This window comes from Talaromyces stipitatus, genomic scaffold (genome assembly GCF_000003125.1).
Source record: "Talaromyces stipitatus ATCC 10500 scf_1105507295541 genomic scaffold, whole genome shotgun sequence".
Lineage (NCBI taxonomy): Eukaryota > Fungi > Ascomycota > Eurotiomycetes > Eurotiales > Trichocomaceae > Talaromyces > Talaromyces stipitatus.
The window spans coordinates 911,782-929,824 of NW_002990115.1; the positions used below are offsets into that span (position 1 = coordinate 911,782).

At 46.8% G+C, this 18,043-nt stretch overlaps 8 protein-coding genes and 1 non-coding gene across 10 annotated transcripts, besides 1 other annotated feature; 3 read left to right on the forward strand and 6 right to left on the reverse strand.

The window, feature by feature from the left end:
* Positions 1-387: 387 nt before the first annotated feature.
* Positions 388-2,012, reverse strand: TSTA_026650 (C2HC5 finger protein; the record flags this gene model as incomplete). Its single annotated transcript, XM_002479748.1, has 2 exons — positions 1,258-2,012; positions 388-1,086 (listed from the first exon to the last, which is right to left on the reverse strand). Exons 1-2 carry the CDS (start codon positions 1,948-1,950, stop codon positions 388-390), a joined length of 1,392 nt encoding a protein of 463 aa, XP_002479793.1. The 5' UTR covers positions 1,951-2,012.
* Positions 2,013-2,198: 186 nt separating this feature from the next.
* Positions 2,199-3,238, reverse strand: TSTA_026660 (glutathione S-transferase, putative). Its single transcript, XM_002479749.1, has 5 exons — positions 3,120-3,238; positions 2,913-3,066; positions 2,752-2,862; positions 2,504-2,695; positions 2,199-2,442 (listed from the first exon to the last, which is right to left on the reverse strand). Exons 1-5 carry the CDS (start codon positions 3,182-3,184, stop codon positions 2,341-2,343), a joined length of 624 nt encoding a protein of 207 aa, XP_002479794.1. The 5' UTR covers positions 3,185-3,238; the 3' UTR covers positions 2,199-2,340.
* A 1,313-nt stretch (positions 3,239-4,551) lies between these two features.
* TSTA_026670 (transcriptional activator (PtaC), putative) lies at positions 4,552-6,394 on the reverse strand. Of its 2 annotated transcripts, none has more exons than XM_002479751.1 (4): positions 6,346-6,394; positions 5,946-6,215; positions 5,778-5,865; positions 4,552-5,722 (listed from the first exon to the last, which is right to left on the reverse strand). In XM_002479751.1, exons 3-4 carry the CDS (start codon positions 5,850-5,852, stop codon positions 4,844-4,846), a joined length of 954 nt encoding a protein of 317 aa, XP_002479796.1. In that variant the 5' UTR covers positions 5,853-5,865; positions 5,946-6,215; positions 6,346-6,394; the 3' UTR covers positions 4,552-4,843. The 2 variants fall into 2 exon arrangements, with proteins under 2 accessions (XP_002479796.1, XP_002479795.1); XM_002479750.1 differs by having other exon boundaries at positions 5,778-5,870.
* Positions 6,395-6,409: 15 nt separating this feature from the next.
* On the forward strand, positions 6,410-8,025 carry TSTA_026680 (GNAT family acetyltransferase, putative; the record flags this gene model as incomplete). Its single annotated transcript, XM_002479752.1, has 2 exons — positions 6,410-6,459; positions 6,646-8,025. The coding sequence occupies 2 exons, from the start codon at positions 6,410-6,412 to the stop codon at positions 7,847-7,849; spliced, it is 1,254 nt and encodes a 417-aa protein (XP_002479797.1). The 3' UTR covers positions 7,850-8,025.
* Positions 7,631-7,727: a microsatellite.
* A 50-nt stretch (positions 8,026-8,075) lies between the features above and the next one.
* TSTA_026690 (metalloreductase transmembrane component, putative) lies at positions 8,076-10,738 on the reverse strand (the record flags this gene model as incomplete). Its single annotated transcript, XM_002479753.1, has 2 exons — positions 8,076-10,508; positions 10,551-10,738. The coding sequence occupies 2 exons, from the start codon at positions 10,736-10,738 to the stop codon at positions 8,363-8,365; spliced, it is 2,334 nt and encodes a 777-aa protein (XP_002479798.1). The 3' UTR covers positions 8,076-8,362.
* A 2,601-nt stretch (positions 10,739-13,339) lies between these two features.
* Positions 13,340-13,421, reverse strand: TSTA_026700. The gene has a single exon. It is a non-coding gene; the product is annotated as a tRNA-Arg (tRNA).
* Positions 13,422-13,462: 41 nt separating this feature from the next.
* Positions 13,463-14,866, forward strand: TSTA_026710 (3' exoribonuclease family protein; the record flags this gene model as incomplete). Its single annotated transcript, XM_002479754.1, has 2 exons — positions 13,463-13,472; positions 13,653-14,866. The coding sequence occupies 2 exons, from the start codon at positions 13,463-13,465 to the stop codon at positions 14,864-14,866; spliced, it is 1,224 nt and encodes a 407-aa protein (XP_002479799.1).
* Positions 14,867-14,956: 90 nt separating this feature from the next.
* On the reverse strand, positions 14,957-16,923 carry TSTA_026720 (signal peptide peptidase, putative; the record flags this gene model as incomplete). Its single annotated transcript, XM_002479755.1, has 2 exons — positions 15,086-16,923; positions 14,957-14,984 (listed from the first exon to the last, which is right to left on the reverse strand). The coding sequence occupies exons 1-2, from the start codon at positions 16,810-16,812 to the stop codon at positions 14,957-14,959; spliced, it is 1,755 nt and encodes a 584-aa protein (XP_002479800.1). The 5' UTR covers positions 16,813-16,923.
* Positions 16,924-17,067: 144 nt separating this feature from the next.
* Positions 17,068-17,682, forward strand: TSTA_026730 (peptidyl prolyl cis-trans isomerase (CypC), putative; the record flags this gene model as incomplete). Its single annotated transcript, XM_002479756.1, has 3 exons — positions 17,068-17,116; positions 17,165-17,206; positions 17,269-17,682. The coding sequence occupies exons 1-3, from the start codon at positions 17,084-17,086 to the stop codon at positions 17,680-17,682; spliced, it is 489 nt and encodes a 162-aa protein (XP_002479801.1). The 5' UTR covers positions 17,068-17,083.
* Positions 17,683-18,043: the final 361 nt, after the last annotated feature.

The window sequence follows — 18,043 nt, forward strand, 5'->3', positions numbered from 1 at the left end:
CGGTTACCGCCGGTGCCATTTCTTATCATTTTCCTATCTGGGACCGGATAATTCTGTATTACCCGTTCTGTCTGGCTATGTACTCTAATATTCTTATTTTACGTATAATTTTTATTATGAGATTGCTGCTGATCTGCCCGCTGTGTAGGAACATCTTCTCGGAAATACTTGTAGATGCAATCGAGATCTTAGTGAATTGATCCCGGGCGTAGCCGGTGAAGCTCTGAGACAGGAGCTTTAATAAGCATGCAGTTCTATCGCCACTAAGGTTGCTCTATATCATGTAAGAAACGTGTCATGGTACGGCCTGTGGAGCTCTATAGCGGGGATTTAAAGTGGTGGATGAAGATAATGTGCTATGATACAGCTCCCCAGATAACGGACGTATCAAGCACCACTATCATTACTATAGCCATGAGCACCACCATCTAATATCCACTGCTCATTATCATCCTTATCGTCCTGCACTCGACGCCATGTCCGTCTAACCTCTTTATTTTTTCCAACGCCTCCGACTTCTCCATCCGTCGGACCCTTCCATATAGGCCGCATAAGACCACCACTCGCAAGTAGAGGGTTTTTACTAAATGCTGCGCCTGAACTACCAGTCTCAGTTTGATTATTTACCATTGCTGTTTCCTCGGTTACTCCTTCATCCTCATCTGGGGTCGCGGGACCTGAAGGAGCGGTATGATACGAACGCACGACTCGGCCACCCTTTATATCCAGACTGACAAATGTTTTCTTCTTCTCCCACTCCGGTTTCGCTTTCTCTTCCATTTCCCGTAGAATCTTTTGCTGTTTCTTCAAGGCTAGAGCTCTCTGTGCTGGACTCATCCATTGCGTAGATCCGATATTAGGCGTTTCAAAATCTGCGGCTTCATCTACCACGCGCGTACGTTGCGCATTTTGCGCTTGGAAAGCGAGCAGCTTATTCCTATGAGCGACGGCGGCGTCGAGTTTGCTTGGTGGGCCTCCTGCGTCGGTCATACCGGGACCTCCTGTATGATGCATACCTTCGTTATGCGCTCTCATCTTTTCCTGTCCTCGTTCAGCGCGGAGTTCTTTAATCATGCTTTGAATCTCCTGGCTTGACAGTAGTGGTGCACCGCAAAATGAGCATGGTTGTAGACCCTCGAGTGAACATATAATCTTCCCGCAATTGAGACAATTCGGCGCAGGCATAAATAATGGATGTATTGAGGCCTGGCAGTCGCATTTTTGTCTTTTCTTGGTAGATTTTGGGTTCGTAGATACCTCAAGAGCCGCGATTGCAGAGGTCAAATCTGCAATGTTTGTCGTAGTTACCGACCCTTTGCCAGGCGTCGAATGTCCAGATCCGGAACCAGAGCCAGCTGGTCGATGAGATTTACTCGTCTTTGATTTCACATTTGGTAAATAATCCGATATTAAAGGACCTGCTGCCGACGGAGGCGCTTTTGTATTATTGCTCTTCGGGGTGGGCGACGGATTCCGCGAATTTGCTGACGACGATCCAGATCCAGCTCCCAGCTCCGGCTGCAACAAAATAGTAAGTTTGGTTGATGCGGCCATATAATCTTGTTCCAAGTCGGCCTTTTTATACCCACCAGACACATTCCCGTAATTCTCTGGTCTTCGCGGAGGTCCGGCATTGTGTAATGGCGCCTTTGTTCGTTTGTGCGTCTTTACTTGATTCCGCTCAAACAGTCCACTGTCATCGCGAGCCGTGCGCGGTGTAGATGCACCAGATTGAGGGGTAGATGTACCACTGTCGACTCGACGCGAGTTGAACGATGAGATGAATTCGAGGACGGGTGGCGCATCGCCGAGGAGATTCTTCAGATGTTCGGCACTTTCCTCTTTGGAAAGCCCAGCGGAATATGTGATTATCTGTTTTAGTGACTCCTCATCTAATGGAAGAAAGTTTGACAGCTTGGGGAGCGCCCAAGTGACGAGCTCGTTGGACATGGCGGGGTGGTTGTGATGTCAAAAGTGTAGCTGATGGCAGAGATGATTGTTCTTCTTATCGCTGGACTTATCAGTTCGGAGACCGCTTCGGGGTTAGCCTTCTTATTAGCCCTAACCCTGGTATTTATATGTGACCGGCTCTCTGCTATTTCTTTTATTCATGGCCATGATCATTTCTACTATAGTATCTATGTTGGAGGCCCTTTAGGAACTATGTTCTTGATACAATTTCGAACCAGACACTCACTCCAGAGATACAATCCATAGCATCAATTGACGGTCAACTATTCAAACTCAGAGTAAACTACACGATATTGGAAAGAGGGAACGGAACAATGTCCTATTCCTAACCTCGTACATAGTTTCATCATGAGTCCCACAATAAGTTGACTACTGTGTATTGGTACTACGGCCACTTTCAAGGTAAGCCTTCACGCCAGGGCGGCTTTCAAACGCCTTCTTGAACGCTACAAGTACACTGGGTAGAGTTTCCTAGAGATGCTGTCAGTAAAAGCAGTCCCGTAACTGATCTACCATTCCAATTGTCACATACCGGAAGAGTACCAGTCTTCTCATCGTTGTCGATAGATTGATAGACCGCAAAATCGGCGTAAGTTATTCTGTCCCCTAGGAGGAAAGGACCATCATGTTGCGAGTAATAATGCGATAGTATACTATAGTATTTCGGCGTAGACTTGTTCTTGTAGTCTTCCGACGCATTCATGAGGTTGGCAACCCATTGGGACTGAAAGTGTTTCTGGTCAGTTCTTATCAAAAGAGGTAGATGCGGCTGTCACCTACTCTCCAGTCTATGTAGATATCTGCCACGGCATCGACTACATATTTCTCTAGACTTGTCTGGCCGTCATAATCATTCAGCTCCCGGGCCAGATAACGCAAGATTGAGATATGCTAGACATCTGTTAGAAACGCAAGTTTTCACCTGGGATAAGATGACAGACCTGCGTCAGAATAGTACCATTGTACTCGAGCGCCGGAACCTTTCCTGTGATTGTAATGCCTTGAGCCTGGAGTTTGGCACTGGTCGCAGGCCAGGTATCATCATATGCATAACGAATATCTTGGAAGTCGATTCCGGCGTCTTTCAAGAACAGTCTTGTTTGAATTTGTCAGCAGTGTCAGCCAGAAAACATGGAATCCATATTTACCGCACGACTTCTCCTCGCCCTAGGCTATTGATGTCCAGGTAATGAAGGACAGGCTTCGAAGACATTGTAGCAGGAAGCTTGTAATTTTTCTCTCTTAATTATGGTAATCTCAGGGATGTGAGGGAAAGGAGAAGGTTGATATCAGGTTCGAATTGAGAAAGTCTTTTAAAGCTTAAGTACCACTACCCCGCGCCGAATACGATAATAGCAGGGGCTGATTATGGAAACACGATTCCAAATCCCTCACCGTGGAGAACGAAGCGGTGTATACACTGGCCTGGATAAAGTTACAAATTCGAGAAGTTAAACTCGTGATGTTAACCTACATAGGTAGTCATCGAACCCTATAGGAATGGCTCTGCATTATCTGCAATTCCAAGTCGTCACTATTCATGGTATACGAGCATTGAAATAGCACCTTTCGTAAAGGAGACCTTTGAAAAACGGTACAATCTCTAAAGATCCTCAAGAGGTGAAAGGTATTGCTGACTCCCGAGGAGGAGAGCTGGCTCAATTTGGTATATTGCCCGATTAGGCAACCCTAGATCCCTATCTGCCATCACTCCAACATCCCAGGTTTCGCCATGTCTTTTCACACCGCTGGGTTGATCATTGGTTTTCTACCTAGGATAATACCACTAGTAGTAATTCCTATAATGTCCGTAATTCCCGCAGTATCTCAATCAGTTTGGCCAAAGACTCTAATATCATTATGAGTAGCCCTAATTCTCAAATCCCGAGCCGCAAACCCCTAAACTCCTCAACACCACCAGTTTTGAGCCCCAAAATAGATAAAATCCGTCATGTAATAAGCCTTAACTCCTCTTGACTGGGGTTAGGCTTCGTCTATCTACCTATGTATGGCTTGTCTAGTATCTACTGCTTCTGTAGTTTCTATTGGTGGGACCTCTAGGTATTGTGCTTAGGCTATGAATACCTAACACATAATGATATCTGACTCTCTTTAAGTGTCTGCCCAAAATGTCATTTCTATAAATTCCTGGCATAATAACATATCTGTGATAAAACTACACCTCATCTCAAAATGTCAACAAACGCAATGGATACGACGGATCCTCCTCCACCAAGCGACTTTCTTAAAGTACGAAACAACCCCTACTTACTGAAAACACCCATCAAGCAAGGAAATGCGAACAAATCCATTTTATCCATTTAGCCAGGAGAGAACGAGACCCTCGTAGATATGACTTTGACTCTAGAAGCCTTCCTAATCTCCAAGCTGCTTATCATACAGCTGCTAGAGAGCCGCGTTGTTCAGAGTTATTGGTATAATGCTATTGAAGGACAAATCAAGATGATATGCGCCACTTTGCGCGACGATTGATCTCGAGGGGAATGCGAAGTGAATTCATGCGCAGCTTCTGTATTACAGGTGCTTGATAAGGGTACGAAAGCAGGAGGGTGACGGCTACAGGATATTTGATGAATAATGTGATTCAATAGTACATAATAATATACATGTTCACCTATGGGTTAGCAAGTTTAAGCGAAATGCATCCAGTCACATATCCCCATCTCGGATCTGAAATTCAGCTGCACAGGGACATTGCAAAAGATGGTAGTTTGAACGAAGGCGACAGGAAAGTAAGAGAGGAAAGAAAAACTTCCTGCAAGCATTATTACAGTCCTTACGCTAAAAATGCTATGTGGTCAACGACTCAGAGCAATGAGTAATATGAACAACGATGAAAATGATCGACGTATCAAGCTTCGACTTTTTCTTCGCCGTCGACTGAAGGGTCATGGAATGATTCTGCAGATTCTGCAGCTTCAGCTGCCTCCGCTGCTTCCTCAGCGAGCATGGTATCTGGGGTAGCTGCTTTTTTCAATTTGCTTGGTGGCGCCGGTTTATTGGTTCCCAGCTTCTTCGGGGTATTGGGCTTCTTCTTCTTGAAATTCATGGGGGCAACGTCATCATCAGGAAACGGTCGTTTCGGTGGCCCTGTAGTAGCGGGCGTAGCTGAACCTCCTTCACGATTTCGCGTAACTGTACGACCTGAAATTCCCATACAACGGTCAAGATGTGCTGCAACTCTGTTTGTCTGACAATAACGCGGACAATTGGGACACTTTATGGTGGGATAATCGGGCGCATTCTGCTTAGATGTGCCGTTTGCATCCGGGGTCGACGGTGGACTTGATATCGGAGTGTTGGTGTTGGTATTCTTCTTCTTCTTTTTCGTCTTGTCCGTAGCGAATGGATTGCCATGGACATCATATCCAGGTCTGCTGACTAGAGGATGCTTTGTGCAGTATTCTTTTGACGGATCTGGAGGCGGACGAGCACCGATCCCCATCGTCGGATATAGTAGACGTGGTAGACGGCAGAATGGACAGACAATATCCTTGGTCGTAGCAAGCGGATTTCCCTTGAGGTATACTTTTCCATTTTCACATATCGCACCCTCTGTTTCCACCTGTACCTTCTTCTCTGGAATGCCTCCCGCCTCTGCCTCGGCTTCAGCTTTTTGCCTAGCCAGAACGACGGCAGACCTCATCCTCGCAACTTTTTCATCTCGGTGAACTTTTGCCACGATGTCATGTATTATGTTGTAGAAGGTGGCATTCAAAATCTCCTTGGACTAAGCTTCCTGTTATTTTGCTGTACGACAACTCAATCGAAGTAAACGCTCTCACCAGCTCTGAAAATGATGCTGCGGTGCAGACTCGAGAACTAATCTCTGCAGTCTTGTCCGAATCTGGGCCCGCCATCTTCGTGATAGCTCTTGACTTCCATAAAATGTTAGCTAGAATTAAACAAACTGCTGAAAGCGATATAGTTCGGATCGAGCTTTTCACACTCACTTGCTTGCGTCGACGTTTTCCTCAGTCGCTTAGCAGCAAGGGGATTGCCGCACCCGTCTTCCAATCATTGATATAATAGCCCCTAGTATGCCATCAAGCGGAGTTGCGTATATCTAGGTCGTGTTTGAGTGTAGTTGGTCTTGAAGCTCGTGGCCGATAATGTACGGATGGATACGCTTCGGATAAGCCCAGAAGTTTGTGAAAATGCTGCCGAGCGAGTACGGATGTCTTGTACGAGACGACGAAACCGACAACTCTGTTCCCAAACCTCTAAAAAATGTTAGTGGTCGAGCGTGATACAGACAAATATAATCTGAACGATTTAAGGAGCCAGCGCAGCTAGTGGGTCGTACTGCGGCTGGCACTCTGCGAAAAGCTGAGGATGATGTGATCAACTTACTCAAGTCAACAAGTAGAGTCAAGACACACGTCGTCTGCTGAACACAAAATGCAGGAGAGAAAAGATGTGGTCAGGAAGCTATTGTCGAGGTGTCAAAGAAGGCGATCATTTTGGGTATGGACGGGTCACCGAGCAATCTGTCTGAAAGGGGCTTAGTCCCCTCCAAGCAGCCAATGTAAACAGCGGACGCCGATAAGGCCTCTTATCGTGAATCGACACCCATTTCTCCGCATATTCACCTTCTATTCTCTGACGGCGGCACGAAATAACGCGTTTGAGCTCTGACTGACAGGCAAACAGTCAAGAGTCAATGGCATACCAAGTGTTTGCCAAAGCGCAGGCACAAAACCAGCGAGCAGCTTCAGCAACATCCGCAACAACCGCGACTTCTCCGCCTGTCTCCCCTCCCTCATTGCTGGTCAAACAACCACCCCTCCATCCTGCACCTCTAGTACTTCCACAGTCAGCAGCCTCTTCATCTTTGACTTCAAATAAGCCACCTTCGATTGGCGATCCAAATTTTGACCCAGAACCATTCTCAGAGCCATTGACTTCCTACCAAACTCCTCATCCGCATATTACCATCGACCCAGTTCGCACTGCTCATATTGCTTCTTTGAGCCGCATAACTGGACTATTACTTCCTATTCGATACCCCAGCTCATTCTACACAGCATGTATTACAGACCCGGTCATTGCGTCGTTATCACGCGTCGCAGTATACCATGATCATCCCGTCCCCAGTGGACCATCTACAGAAACCACACCAGCAGGAGGACTAGGTGGAACAGATAAGGTTATAGGAGGTATTAGATGTCGTCTTGAAAGACTCTTCCCCGAATTCTTGGGTTTGAACAGACCAGATGGCAAACAACGACCACCGACCAATTTATACATACAGACTCTACACCTTCTTTCGCCGCATCGTGGAAATGGGGTTGCTGCTTCACTGCTGAATTCTTTGCTATTTACAAAACCGCCTTCGGAATCGTCAAAATTGTATCGGGTTTCACCCCTTGTGAAACATTATAATATTCATACTGTGACGGCGCATGTTCATGAGATGAACGATGAGGGTTTGAGATGGTATGTGGCTCGAGGATTTCACGTTGAGGATGGTGTTGTCAAGGGATATTACAGACGCTTGAATCCAAGCGGAGCCAGGATTGTCAGGTTAGATCTTGATTGGGACAATGAAGACGAAGAGGAAGAGACAGATGAGCATCAGCACGACCCGGAACAACTACAGTCATCACACGTTTCCAACGCCACCAAACCAGGTACTGATGAAGACAGCGCACAACACCACGACGACGACGGAGAAGACGACGACGACTGGGAGAAACTCGAGGCCGAAGAAGATGATGCCGATGACCACGGCGTTGTACACCTTACAGACAGTCAGATCCTAGACAACGGAGACAGTAACTCCCCCATATCAACGACATCTTCTTCTGGTAAACGCAAACGCGACGTTGAGGAACTCCACAAACGGCATAAATAGTCAGTCAGAAAAACTATTTCCAATTTCCGCTATAAGTTCATGTTAAGAGCATGTTTAGACTTTTCGCATGCATCGCATTCGCTGTCGTTTCAACTGAGCTGCTTATAGGTCGTCGTGCATTTCTTTGACTAATACATTATACCTAACTTAATATAGATCATAGATTATCAAATATACGTGTCTCTCCAGCTGTCTGTCTATTATGTGTGCATACTTCAATCTGCAACAAAAGATATTTCTGAGTTGCTTTCTCGGGAGAGAGGTAAATATCAATAAATTGGATTAGATGTACAATTCCGGGCAATGTCCAGCGGGTATCCGATAACTAAATACAAGAAAGCAAAGGAAAAAGTCTGTATGTGACGAAGAGGCGCACAAGGACTGAGGAGATATGGTACACCAGCCATGAATGCATCAATATATACTGTTCAAAATTGATCAACCATACCCACGTATGGACTATTAACAGGACCGTGAGGCCGAAAGCCAAATGAAGAAAATAACTGCGAGCGATCATATAGCGTAATTTTCCGCGTGTAGGAATATCTCGTCCTTTGATGGATCCGTCATAACGAGATGTTGTAATCGTGCCACCGCAGTAGCAACTTCGACTCGCATACTCGGTGGCCCACAAACAAACACACAGGTACGACGACCCCAGCTCTTGGACTGTTCTTGTAGCATTTTCGAAAGGTTAGGGCGGCCATACTCGGTACGCCAACTATCTTGTTTCTGTCGCGGAAGGAAAGCAAACCGAGTCAGTGTGTTTCGAGTGCCGGAGGTGGTTGTTGATATCGGAGGTGGCTGCTGTCGTTGTGGGGGTTGCTGTGACTGCTGCATCATCTGACTCTGCTGCTGGTAATGATCATAGTTGTATTGTTGTGGCGATTGATTCTGTTGAAATCCGAAATTGAACCCCTGACACTGGGCCTGTGGAGCTCCATATGGACCAGCTTGTGCGGGATTCACATATGCATACGGCGCGTAGGGATCATAGTGAGTATATGCTGTTGGGGGAGGATAGCTACTAGAACCAACGCCTCCCGCAAGGTGTACTCCAGGAAGAGGTGCAATGTCATCTTCATTTTCCCGACGGAGCTCTTTTTCCTGTTGTAGGTCACCTCCAGCTGCCTCACGAATCCAGGCTGAGTTCCGTTTGTTGGACACTCCATGTAGAATTTCATTCACTGTCTCCGTAGCGTAGGCTTTGTCTTTGTCTGTGCCCGTAAGATAGAAATTGCAGAAAACGGAGCTGGGTGGAGCATATTCTCTGCAAATTCTTAGCTCTTCTTTGAACCACTCCATTGTCTCCGGACGCCGTAATGCCCAAACTACTCGGACGGTTTTCGTTACAGCATGGCCATCTCTCATCTTCTTGATTAAGTTGAGCAATTGGCTGGCAATCGCGGTGATACCACTGCCTCCCGCGAAAAACACAACGTCGTCAAATGCAGCCAGTTCACGTTGCATGCCTCCATAAGGGCCATCCAACATTGCTCGGTAAATTTTGTAAGGTCCCTTGCGCCTGGCAGTTTTCATGACTTTCTTCGTAAAGCCGCCAAAGGGTTGAAACACAAGAACCATGTCACGGAATTCGGGTCCATAATTCGATGGGAAATCATCACTACATAGGGAAGCAATGGTGAAAGGGTGGTTTTCTAAAGGAGAAATTCCTGGCATTCGTAGGTAGACAAACTGCCCAGGTCTCCATCGCATCTCTGTGGGAATAGTCACTTTCACGGCATCCCCAGGAAGAATCGTGACCGAACATTCTTCTCCAATCAACCATCCGAATCGTAAAGGACTAAACCAGTTCAGGTAGATACCTCTGACACAGTACGAAAAGAACCACACCGCAATCGTAGCCCAGATATAGTTCCAAGACAGAAGGAAGTTCTTCGTATGCCAAATGAGCATGCCCAGGAAAACAACAGCGATCGGGCCGTGCAAGTACGCAAAGAGTTCATAGGCCTTTGAACGTATGACTGAGAACGAATGGACGCAGAGAACGGCCAGTGGGACGAACGCAGCGATTCCACTCCCGTAGATGTACATGTGGGCGCCAGGTGGGACGAGGTTCTGGGAGAAAAGCGTATAAGCCCCAGCATCTTCCCATACTGGGGTGATGTAGAAAGGTATCATGTGAACGAGTGACATGAAAAGGCACAGATACCCAAGCCATCGGTGAATGACATTAAGACGCTCATGGCTGATACCGGTCACTATGGCCAGAATATTGGGTTTTGTACCAAGCGCGGTGATCCAGGGTACCATTGCAACCGCTATCATCCCAGCGCGGATAGCCAACGGTGGTGAACCCAGTGCGATACTCGTATAATACAATGGCTGCGGAACGAAACAGTACAACGTGACGAACACTAAGCCTGTTGCAATGAGGGCGACCACTGAGAGAGCGGGGAATACAATGCGTATCTTGCCGATAGACAGTGTCGGAATTGGCCTGTAGAAGATCCAGCGGAAAGCAGCTACGACAAAACTGGCCGGAGCGAGTAAAGATGATTCATGTTGTCGGGATGACGAAGGAAGCGGTCCAGTCTTTGGAAAGAACTTTCTGGTCGAGCTGTCGGTGGCAGCACTCGTAAGCTCCTGGTCTGACGCGCTCATTGTATTTCCGTAAGGTGATGTGACATTGTTATCCCTGTGAGAAGCTACCCGAACTCGATCACTTAAGAGATGGTACACTCGAACCAGAGATGTCAAGACGACAATGACAACACTGAAATAAACCCAGCCCAATCCATATTTCCCGGATTGAGACCATGGATCCCTCTGCATCTCTGCTTGATCCGGTGAGGTGGTTGAGGCCGTGATTGGTACATTGATGCGTTTCGCCAGCGAAACCAGTGATCCGAATACATTTCCAGCCATTTTCTTCCCTTAGCCTTTGCAGCCACGTTTATGTGGCCAGAAAAGCGAAGGAGAATAGTAGACTAGAAGTCGTGCACTGCACCGGAACGGCTGTTACAATACTGATGAACTTATTTGGTCAATATTGTAGATCTCGATGTGACAAAGTCGCAACGACAATACATACAGCCAAGTTGAAGTGAAAGCTCACAGAGCTTTCAGTGCGTTCCCAAGCACTTGCTGTATGATACCGTATTAAATTAGAATCCGTCGATCATGGCAGGCCTTGCTGTTCACAGGCAGAACAGATCCATACGCGAGGATCTCAAAGTCAAAGGCACGCAGAGTGCAGGCGAAAGAAAAAAGGTACTGATTCGAGATGAGCGGGGAAGAGACGGCTGGCGCAATAGCAGTAGGTTTATAAACTCTGCTTCTTTTCTATTTCTAGACCGGACCGAAGAGGAGTGACGAACCTAGTGCTTTTCGACCGGCATCTTAACCGAACTGCTACTTTTTCTTTTCTCATGAACCAAAAATAAACTGGCTGTATGCACGCGGCGGGTGATGTGATCAACTTATCATGACAAGTTGGCAAGGTCTATCGAGTCCTGGACAAATAGGAAAGTAGGTCGATGTTAACCCCGGCCCTTAGGGCCACGATGGCTGCGCGTCGAGGAAACGACCGTTACATATTGGTCGAGTGTTTTTGGACCCTCTCACCATGGTCTCAACGTGGCCCACCGCCATTTCTTGATGTGAATGGCCATTGCCGGCTTCCTGGCGATCAACGACTAATTTCTCTGTGCTTGAGATAGCAGAGGAAGAATGGAGGGGGCGAATGGGATGTTGGTGTTAGACGCTGTCAATGCCCAATAGGATGTCTGGATAGAGTGACAAGCGTGATACAGGTCCAAGCTCGGCAGTAGCGTGAGGATTGATTCTGCAGGCCTGCATGAGTCTGGATTTCATTGGATGATGCAGCGGGCACTACGCACTCACCAAATTGAAGCCAAAGATTGATTCACAAACCTTTGATGTCGAGTACTCGTGGAGATGTAGTGAAAGATCCATGGACGGAAGTGACAGAAGTCATTGTGCCACAACAGGAAAGAGCCCTCGGCCCGGATAAATGTGTCGATATAAATAGACACATGGATAACATAATCAACTGTCCATAACTAGTTAGGTTGGTTAACTAGTTAACTAGTGATTAAGACGACGATTTGAATGTATGATATGTTGACCACCACAACATATAGCACCACTCACTGTTGCTGTGGTGCTGTTGGCACTGTCATTATGGAGCGCGCATATTCGGTGACAGAAGTACCTGCCGTCAATGAAATTTCGAGCATTGCTTGGTGGTCCTGCTAACCGTTCCCCCGATGCCGAGCAAAAGGAAGCATATACATAGCTGATAAGCTTGGAAGACGAAGGAAAGCGTGATGGCGCGAGTACCAAAGTCACACCGAAGAGATATGTTTAGAGAGAGCAAAACCGTTTTCGGGAAATCCGCAACAACATTTCCTTCATCTTTCGTAGCATTCCGGAAAGGGAGCGCATCACCATCCACTGCTTGGACGATATACTTTTGACCCGGATTTATCAGTATCTTCCTCTGGTCGATCAAGTTTGTTTGTCCCTCAGCTGCAAAAGGTTCTTGTCCCGATACAAGGTGCTCGCCAAAGACAGTTCACTGCTTCCTCCACAACCCACGGACCGCTATCTTCCACTTTCATACGTAAACAGCGACGACGAGCTACGGGTCCATCTCCTTGTTCTACTTGAGAATTTCCGGTGGGCATATTGCGCCGAATGTTTTAACACTTAAACCACGAAGGCTGTTTACGCCCGACGCACTCGAGCGCCGGTCCTCGAGAGGCGTTGCGCCATTCTTGTCCATTCTACTCTGAGGAGAATCGAAAAGTGCGAGTCTGCCCGAAAAACTACATTTACCCCAGGGGCAAGTTACTTATGCAAGTATACCCTGCGAGTATCCTCTGGTGACTCTTTCGTCGAAGCTAGGCCTGTGTCCGCATGTCCTCACCTGGATCTGATATCCCTGATTCACACGGCTGGAGATCTTACCATATGCTAAATAATTCGGCGGATATCAGAAAGGCATGAAGAACCTAGTTTAGTGAGTTTCACTGCGAATCGGCCTCTCGGGTGGTCTGATCAATCGGATGACGTACTTTGGCATCTTCACTGCTATGATACTAAAGCTAAGCACAGGAACAGCAAACAATAGCAATAGGATTATAGGATCATGCTGATCCCAGTTTGCAGTTGAAATTGTCTCCAAAGCTCGTTTTAGGTCTCTCCACCGCAAGATTTGAGAAACAGATCGAAAATATGGCATGGCCAGCTTGAGGATTTCCCAATAAGGGTTACCTACAAGGATCTACCTGTCTCCCTATCAGCATAACTGTGTGATTTGTTACGGATCGGTCTATTGGGCCTACGCTAATAGGGAAAGATGAGTGTCAAGGCCAGTAGGTAGTATGATGTTGATGAGTACAGTACGATGGGTTCTCAACTAGATCAGGATGTACTGGTAGTCATTGATCATCTTGATACACCACACTGCAGTAAATGTAATGTAGTTACAAAAAGAAGTCAAACCCGCCACGGTACTCGAAACCGCAACCTACAGGGTTTTCCATGATAGAAACCTGTTGCGCTACCATTGCGCCAAGCGGGCATATCAATTAATTTAGCTATGAATTTGACATATATATCAATATGTCTGGAAGTATGGTATATCTCGGTTTTCACCGCCTTTAGAATCGAAATTATTCTGCCGCAAGCTCTCGTGGAATAAATCGACAAAGGCTCGACCAGGGAAACGTCCCTACAGAAAAAGGGTGAACGGACTTACACACACAAGAGGTCATGGCTTCAAGTACAACATCGACAAACCCGCCTATTATAGGCCCCTCGTTATCCTCTCTCGTCCTCCCACCATCGCAGTTCGCTCGCCTTCAACCGCATGCCTACCTTCTCGCTCATCTATCACCACCACCTTCTTCGTCTACTCAGCAACAATCGCCCATAAGACCTAATGGTCGTGCACCATTAGAATTTCGAGCTACGTCCGCCAATCTAGGCTCTCTTTCGCATACCAATGGAAGTGCCGTCGTGAGAATTGGCGATACCGCGGCCGTCTGTGGTGTGCGCGCGGAGATATTGCATACAGAAGACATAGCTTCATGGGAAGTTTCTACTTCGTCTGGAAGTCGTAAAAGGAGGAAAATTAATTCGGATCCCAATGATAGCAAACAACCAACTGGAGAGGGTGCTGATGAAGATGATGATGATTATATCAAGAATCTCAATCTGATTGTTCCAAACTTGTCTCTGAGTACAGGTTGCGCACCTGGCTTCATACCCAGTGCACCTCCATCTGCACTGGCACAGGGGCTCTCACATCAACTTCTCAACATGCTTCATACCACACGATTGATTCGTTCCGAGGATCTGCAAATATGGCATAATCCGCCAGACTTGGATGCCATTGCCAAAAAAGAACAAGGTGAAGATGCAATGGATACCGAATCAGCGAGTCAAGCAGGAGATGAAGGTTCGATCTCGTCTTCTGCATCAGAAATCAAAGGATTCTGGGTCCTCTATATCGATATAATGATGATCTCCCTTGCCGGTAACCCATTCGATGCTGCCTGGGCATCTATCGTTGCCGCACTCCACGACACAAAACTACCAAAGGCCTGGTGGGATATCGATAATGATATGGTACTATGCTCCGACAAGGTTTCAGAGTCACGAAAACTTAATCTTCGTGGATTTCCAGTATCGTGTTCGTACTCAGTTTTTGAGGCGGATGCTGCGGTTGATTGGCGAGCTGTTGTTATTCCAGATGCAGATGAGAACGGAGGTGTAAACAAGAAGACATCTGGCCAACAGCAAGAGAGATGGATTCTGGCTGATCCTGATGGGTTCGAAGAGAGTCTGTGTCGGGAACGGATATTCCTGATTGTTGACTCGGATGAGAAGAGTGGTAAAACGAAGATTTTGAGTATGCAGAAGAATGGGGGTTTGTCTGTGGGTCGTGAGGAACTCAGGAGACTTGTTGATGTTTCTACACAGAGATGGAAGCACCTGAAAAGTATTTATGATGGATTACATTAAGTGATAATACATTGAAAAGACATTATGGTCGTGAAAGGGTGAGACAGATGATCTGTCTGATACAATGTATTCATAGAATATTGATACCTCCTACTCGCCAGACCCATCTATCAAACACCTGAAATGCAACAGTGCATGTTCTATGTCATGTGGTGATATCCATAACCCATATAGCATGTAACGAAGAAAGTATTGACAAGAAGTGAGATCAATCATTACTTTTTCTGCAGCACTGAAACAGACATGGAGAATAGGCAAATTTCACCTTCTATTTCTGCCTTTGAAGGCACAGCATCCCCTGGTTGCGTGTCGGATTTCTTTTGGCTATCAGACAGGCTCTCAACCTCTGACTCCTTCTCCTCTTCGTCGTCTTTATGAACTTCGACATTGTCGAACTGAGACTTGAGATCGCCTGACCAGATACGAGCAAAAAGCCCCGATCTGACGGCAGCCTCCTTTTTCTCCCTTCCTTGATCTTCTTGGATGTTTGCCTTCGGTTCTTCATCCTCCATCATATCGGAGAATGACCACATGGAGTCAAGCTCTTTCCTAAAATAAGCAGTACTCCACAACGATATGAGGACACCAGGGACGAGATAGAGAAGCGCGGGTTGAGCATGGTGAGAGAATTGCATAGCGATCAAAGTAGCCACCATCCCGATGATATACCCGACAATACTGGCGTAAAAGTAAGGTTTGGGGAAAGACTGTGCATCTGGATAAGGAGGTTGTAATGACAATGATTTGGAAGGCTTCGAGCGCGTCCAAAACCGCTCACCCCATCCCCCAGTTGCTCGCTGATAGATAGCCTTCTCAGCCCCTTCTGCCGAAGATTCTTTTCTAGACTTCAGTATGCTCTTATACTTGTAATACAAGAAGAGATCAAATCTCAGAGCAAGACCAATGATCATACCAGGGACCACAATATCACCTAGTCCTAGCATAGCGAGAGACAACTCGTTGGGATCTTCATTAGGGCCAGCTGGACGAGGAAACACCATCTTGATAGGAACATCGAGCTTAGTTGCTACCGTCACCATCAATGGAGTGAAGAAGACAAAGTATATATCGTAAAGAAACAGCGACGTCAAAATTAGAGACCCTGTAGTAAACGTCGACGGTGATATGACCTGTAGCGAACCATAGCAGAAGCTGAACCCCAAAAGGTTTGTCAGCCACCATGGTTTTGCGTAAAAGGCGAAATATGTGACGGCAACCAAAGATGTGAAGGCTGCAGTAACATCCAGCATATCATATCGGATCTTTATGTTGAAAAGATGTAGTGCCTTAACTCGCAGCTGCAATTTCTGATATATCAGGGCGCGTAGAGTCCACAATGAGTCCTGAATCGTAACTGGCAAGGGGATGGCACCGAGAAAGCCTGGGAGGGGAGATTTCCGCTCGACATGGATTGCGGTATCTGAACTTTCTTCATTCTCAATAGCTGAGGCCAGACACTTGAATTGATTCACTCTCCACTGACGGTTTCCGGAATAATATGTTGACGGAAAGACGTATGACCGTAGGACTTTCAAGCCATCCCTTAACAGCGCCCCGGTGAAGAATAATCCCATTTGAGAAAAGTAGAAGCTTAGGATTTTGTTCAGGATGCTGGGATCCTTCAGCCACTTGATGATCAAATAGAGACCGCCTAAAGTCAAGCCTGCAATCAACGGGAACATGAGAGCATCTGAGGGCTCCAATCCTTCCATCTTGTTGCCTGTGTCCTTTCCCTCATCTTCCTCCTCGTCTTCGGATTCAGACTCAGCTCTGGATTTCTTCGTCGGTTTGGCTGCTGATGAGGGGCGTGATAATGAAGCATGAGCTCCTGTATATATCGGTATAAGTGCGGATACGAGGAGGTGGGCGTATGTTGGTAGAAAGGGCCGCATGTCCTTTAATTGTTCCACTACCGGCTGGAGAGACTCAAGGATGGAGTCGGCCATCGTAGCTAGGGAAGCGCACTTAGTGTGCGTATGTAACACCTGAGAGCCTTCGCGGCTTGTATGAGGTTGAGTTTCAAATAATAAGAGTAAAAAGGTGGTATATAAACGGATGCGACTGAGACAAGTTGTTTTATGATAGAGCGGAGATGCCAAGTTCGCGAAAACTAACAATGAATTTATCGCCATCCCGCGGAAAGGAAAGCGCATCCCACCAACAACACTCAATGAGATCAGCTATATACCACCACCGGAGTATCTAATAGACACAAATATGGCCACCGAAATCGCAATTGACACGACTATGGTTCGTATCTTTACTCTGGATTTGGAAGTCTTCTCTAATAAATCGCAGGGTTCTTTCGTCGTGGAACTCTACAACGACCATGCGCCAAAGGTATTCCCCAAGCTCAGCGCCAGCTTTGTACATATTTGTTTACTTTTACCTTTTCTCAATAGACTTGCAAGAACTTCGCGACTCTCGCTCAAAGAGGATACTACAACGGCGTCATCTTCCACCGCATCATCCCGGATTTCATGATCCAAGGCGGTGATCCTACAGGCACCGGACGCGGTGGCAGCTCGATATACGGCGAGAAATTCGAAGACGAAATACACCCTTCATTAAAGCATACTGGAGCGGGGATACTGAGCATGGCCAACAGCGGGCCAAACACAAACGGAAGCCAATTTTTCATTACTCTCGCCCCGACGCCCTGGCTTGATGGAAAACACACGATATTTGGTCGGATAAAAAGCGGGATGAGGGTCATACAACGCATGGGATTGGTTAAGACAGATGCTGAGGATCGACCTCAAGATCCGGTCAAGATCATCAAGGCAAGAGTCAGGGAGGAGGGCGAGGAGGATTGAACGGTGCTACCGGTGTCTACACAAGACAGAAAGGATAGAAAATGGGCAGAGCAGAAATGAATTGGGCACATCCACACCGCTGCGAATATGTCCTGTAAATGGATGTCACGCACAGTATGAATATACATAGTGGTTGTGCGTCCGCTTCGAGAGGCCAGGACTACGTACCGAAGGCGGGAAATCTGAGAGGAAATTTCTCCCATGTCACCGATTATCGATCCAAGGAATCAATAAGAAACCGAGACTCGAAGCTGCAGCTACCGAGCGGAATATACATAGCTCTACGAAGAAACAAAGTTACTAAGGTAGAAAGAATGTATCACAACCTACGAACCGCTCCCATCATGTGTAGTTCCAGGGC

Bases quoted from the DNA above. Each gene is read 5' to 3' on its own strand.
- TSTA_026670 (XM_002479751.1), bottom strand. From the start codon at position 5,852: ATGGCGGGCCCAGATTCGGACAAGACTGCAGAGATTAGTTCTCGAGTC. The intron at 5,723-5,777 runs GTGAGAGCGTTT...CAGGAAGCTTAG, and splicing joins CAGCATCATTTTCAGAGCTG to TCCAAGGAGATTTTGAATGC.
- TSTA_026660 (XM_002479749.1), bottom strand. From the start codon at position 3,184: ATGTCTTCGAAGCCTGTCCTTCATTACCTGGACATCAATAGCCTAGGG. The intron at 2,696-2,751 runs GTAGGTGACAGC...AAACACTTTCAG, and splicing joins ATATCTACATAGACTGGAGA to TCCCAATGGGTTGCCAACCT. The intron at 2,443-2,503 runs GTATGTGACAAT...CAGCATCTCTAG, and splicing joins AGAAGACTGGTACTCTTCCG to GAAACTCTACCCAGTGTACT.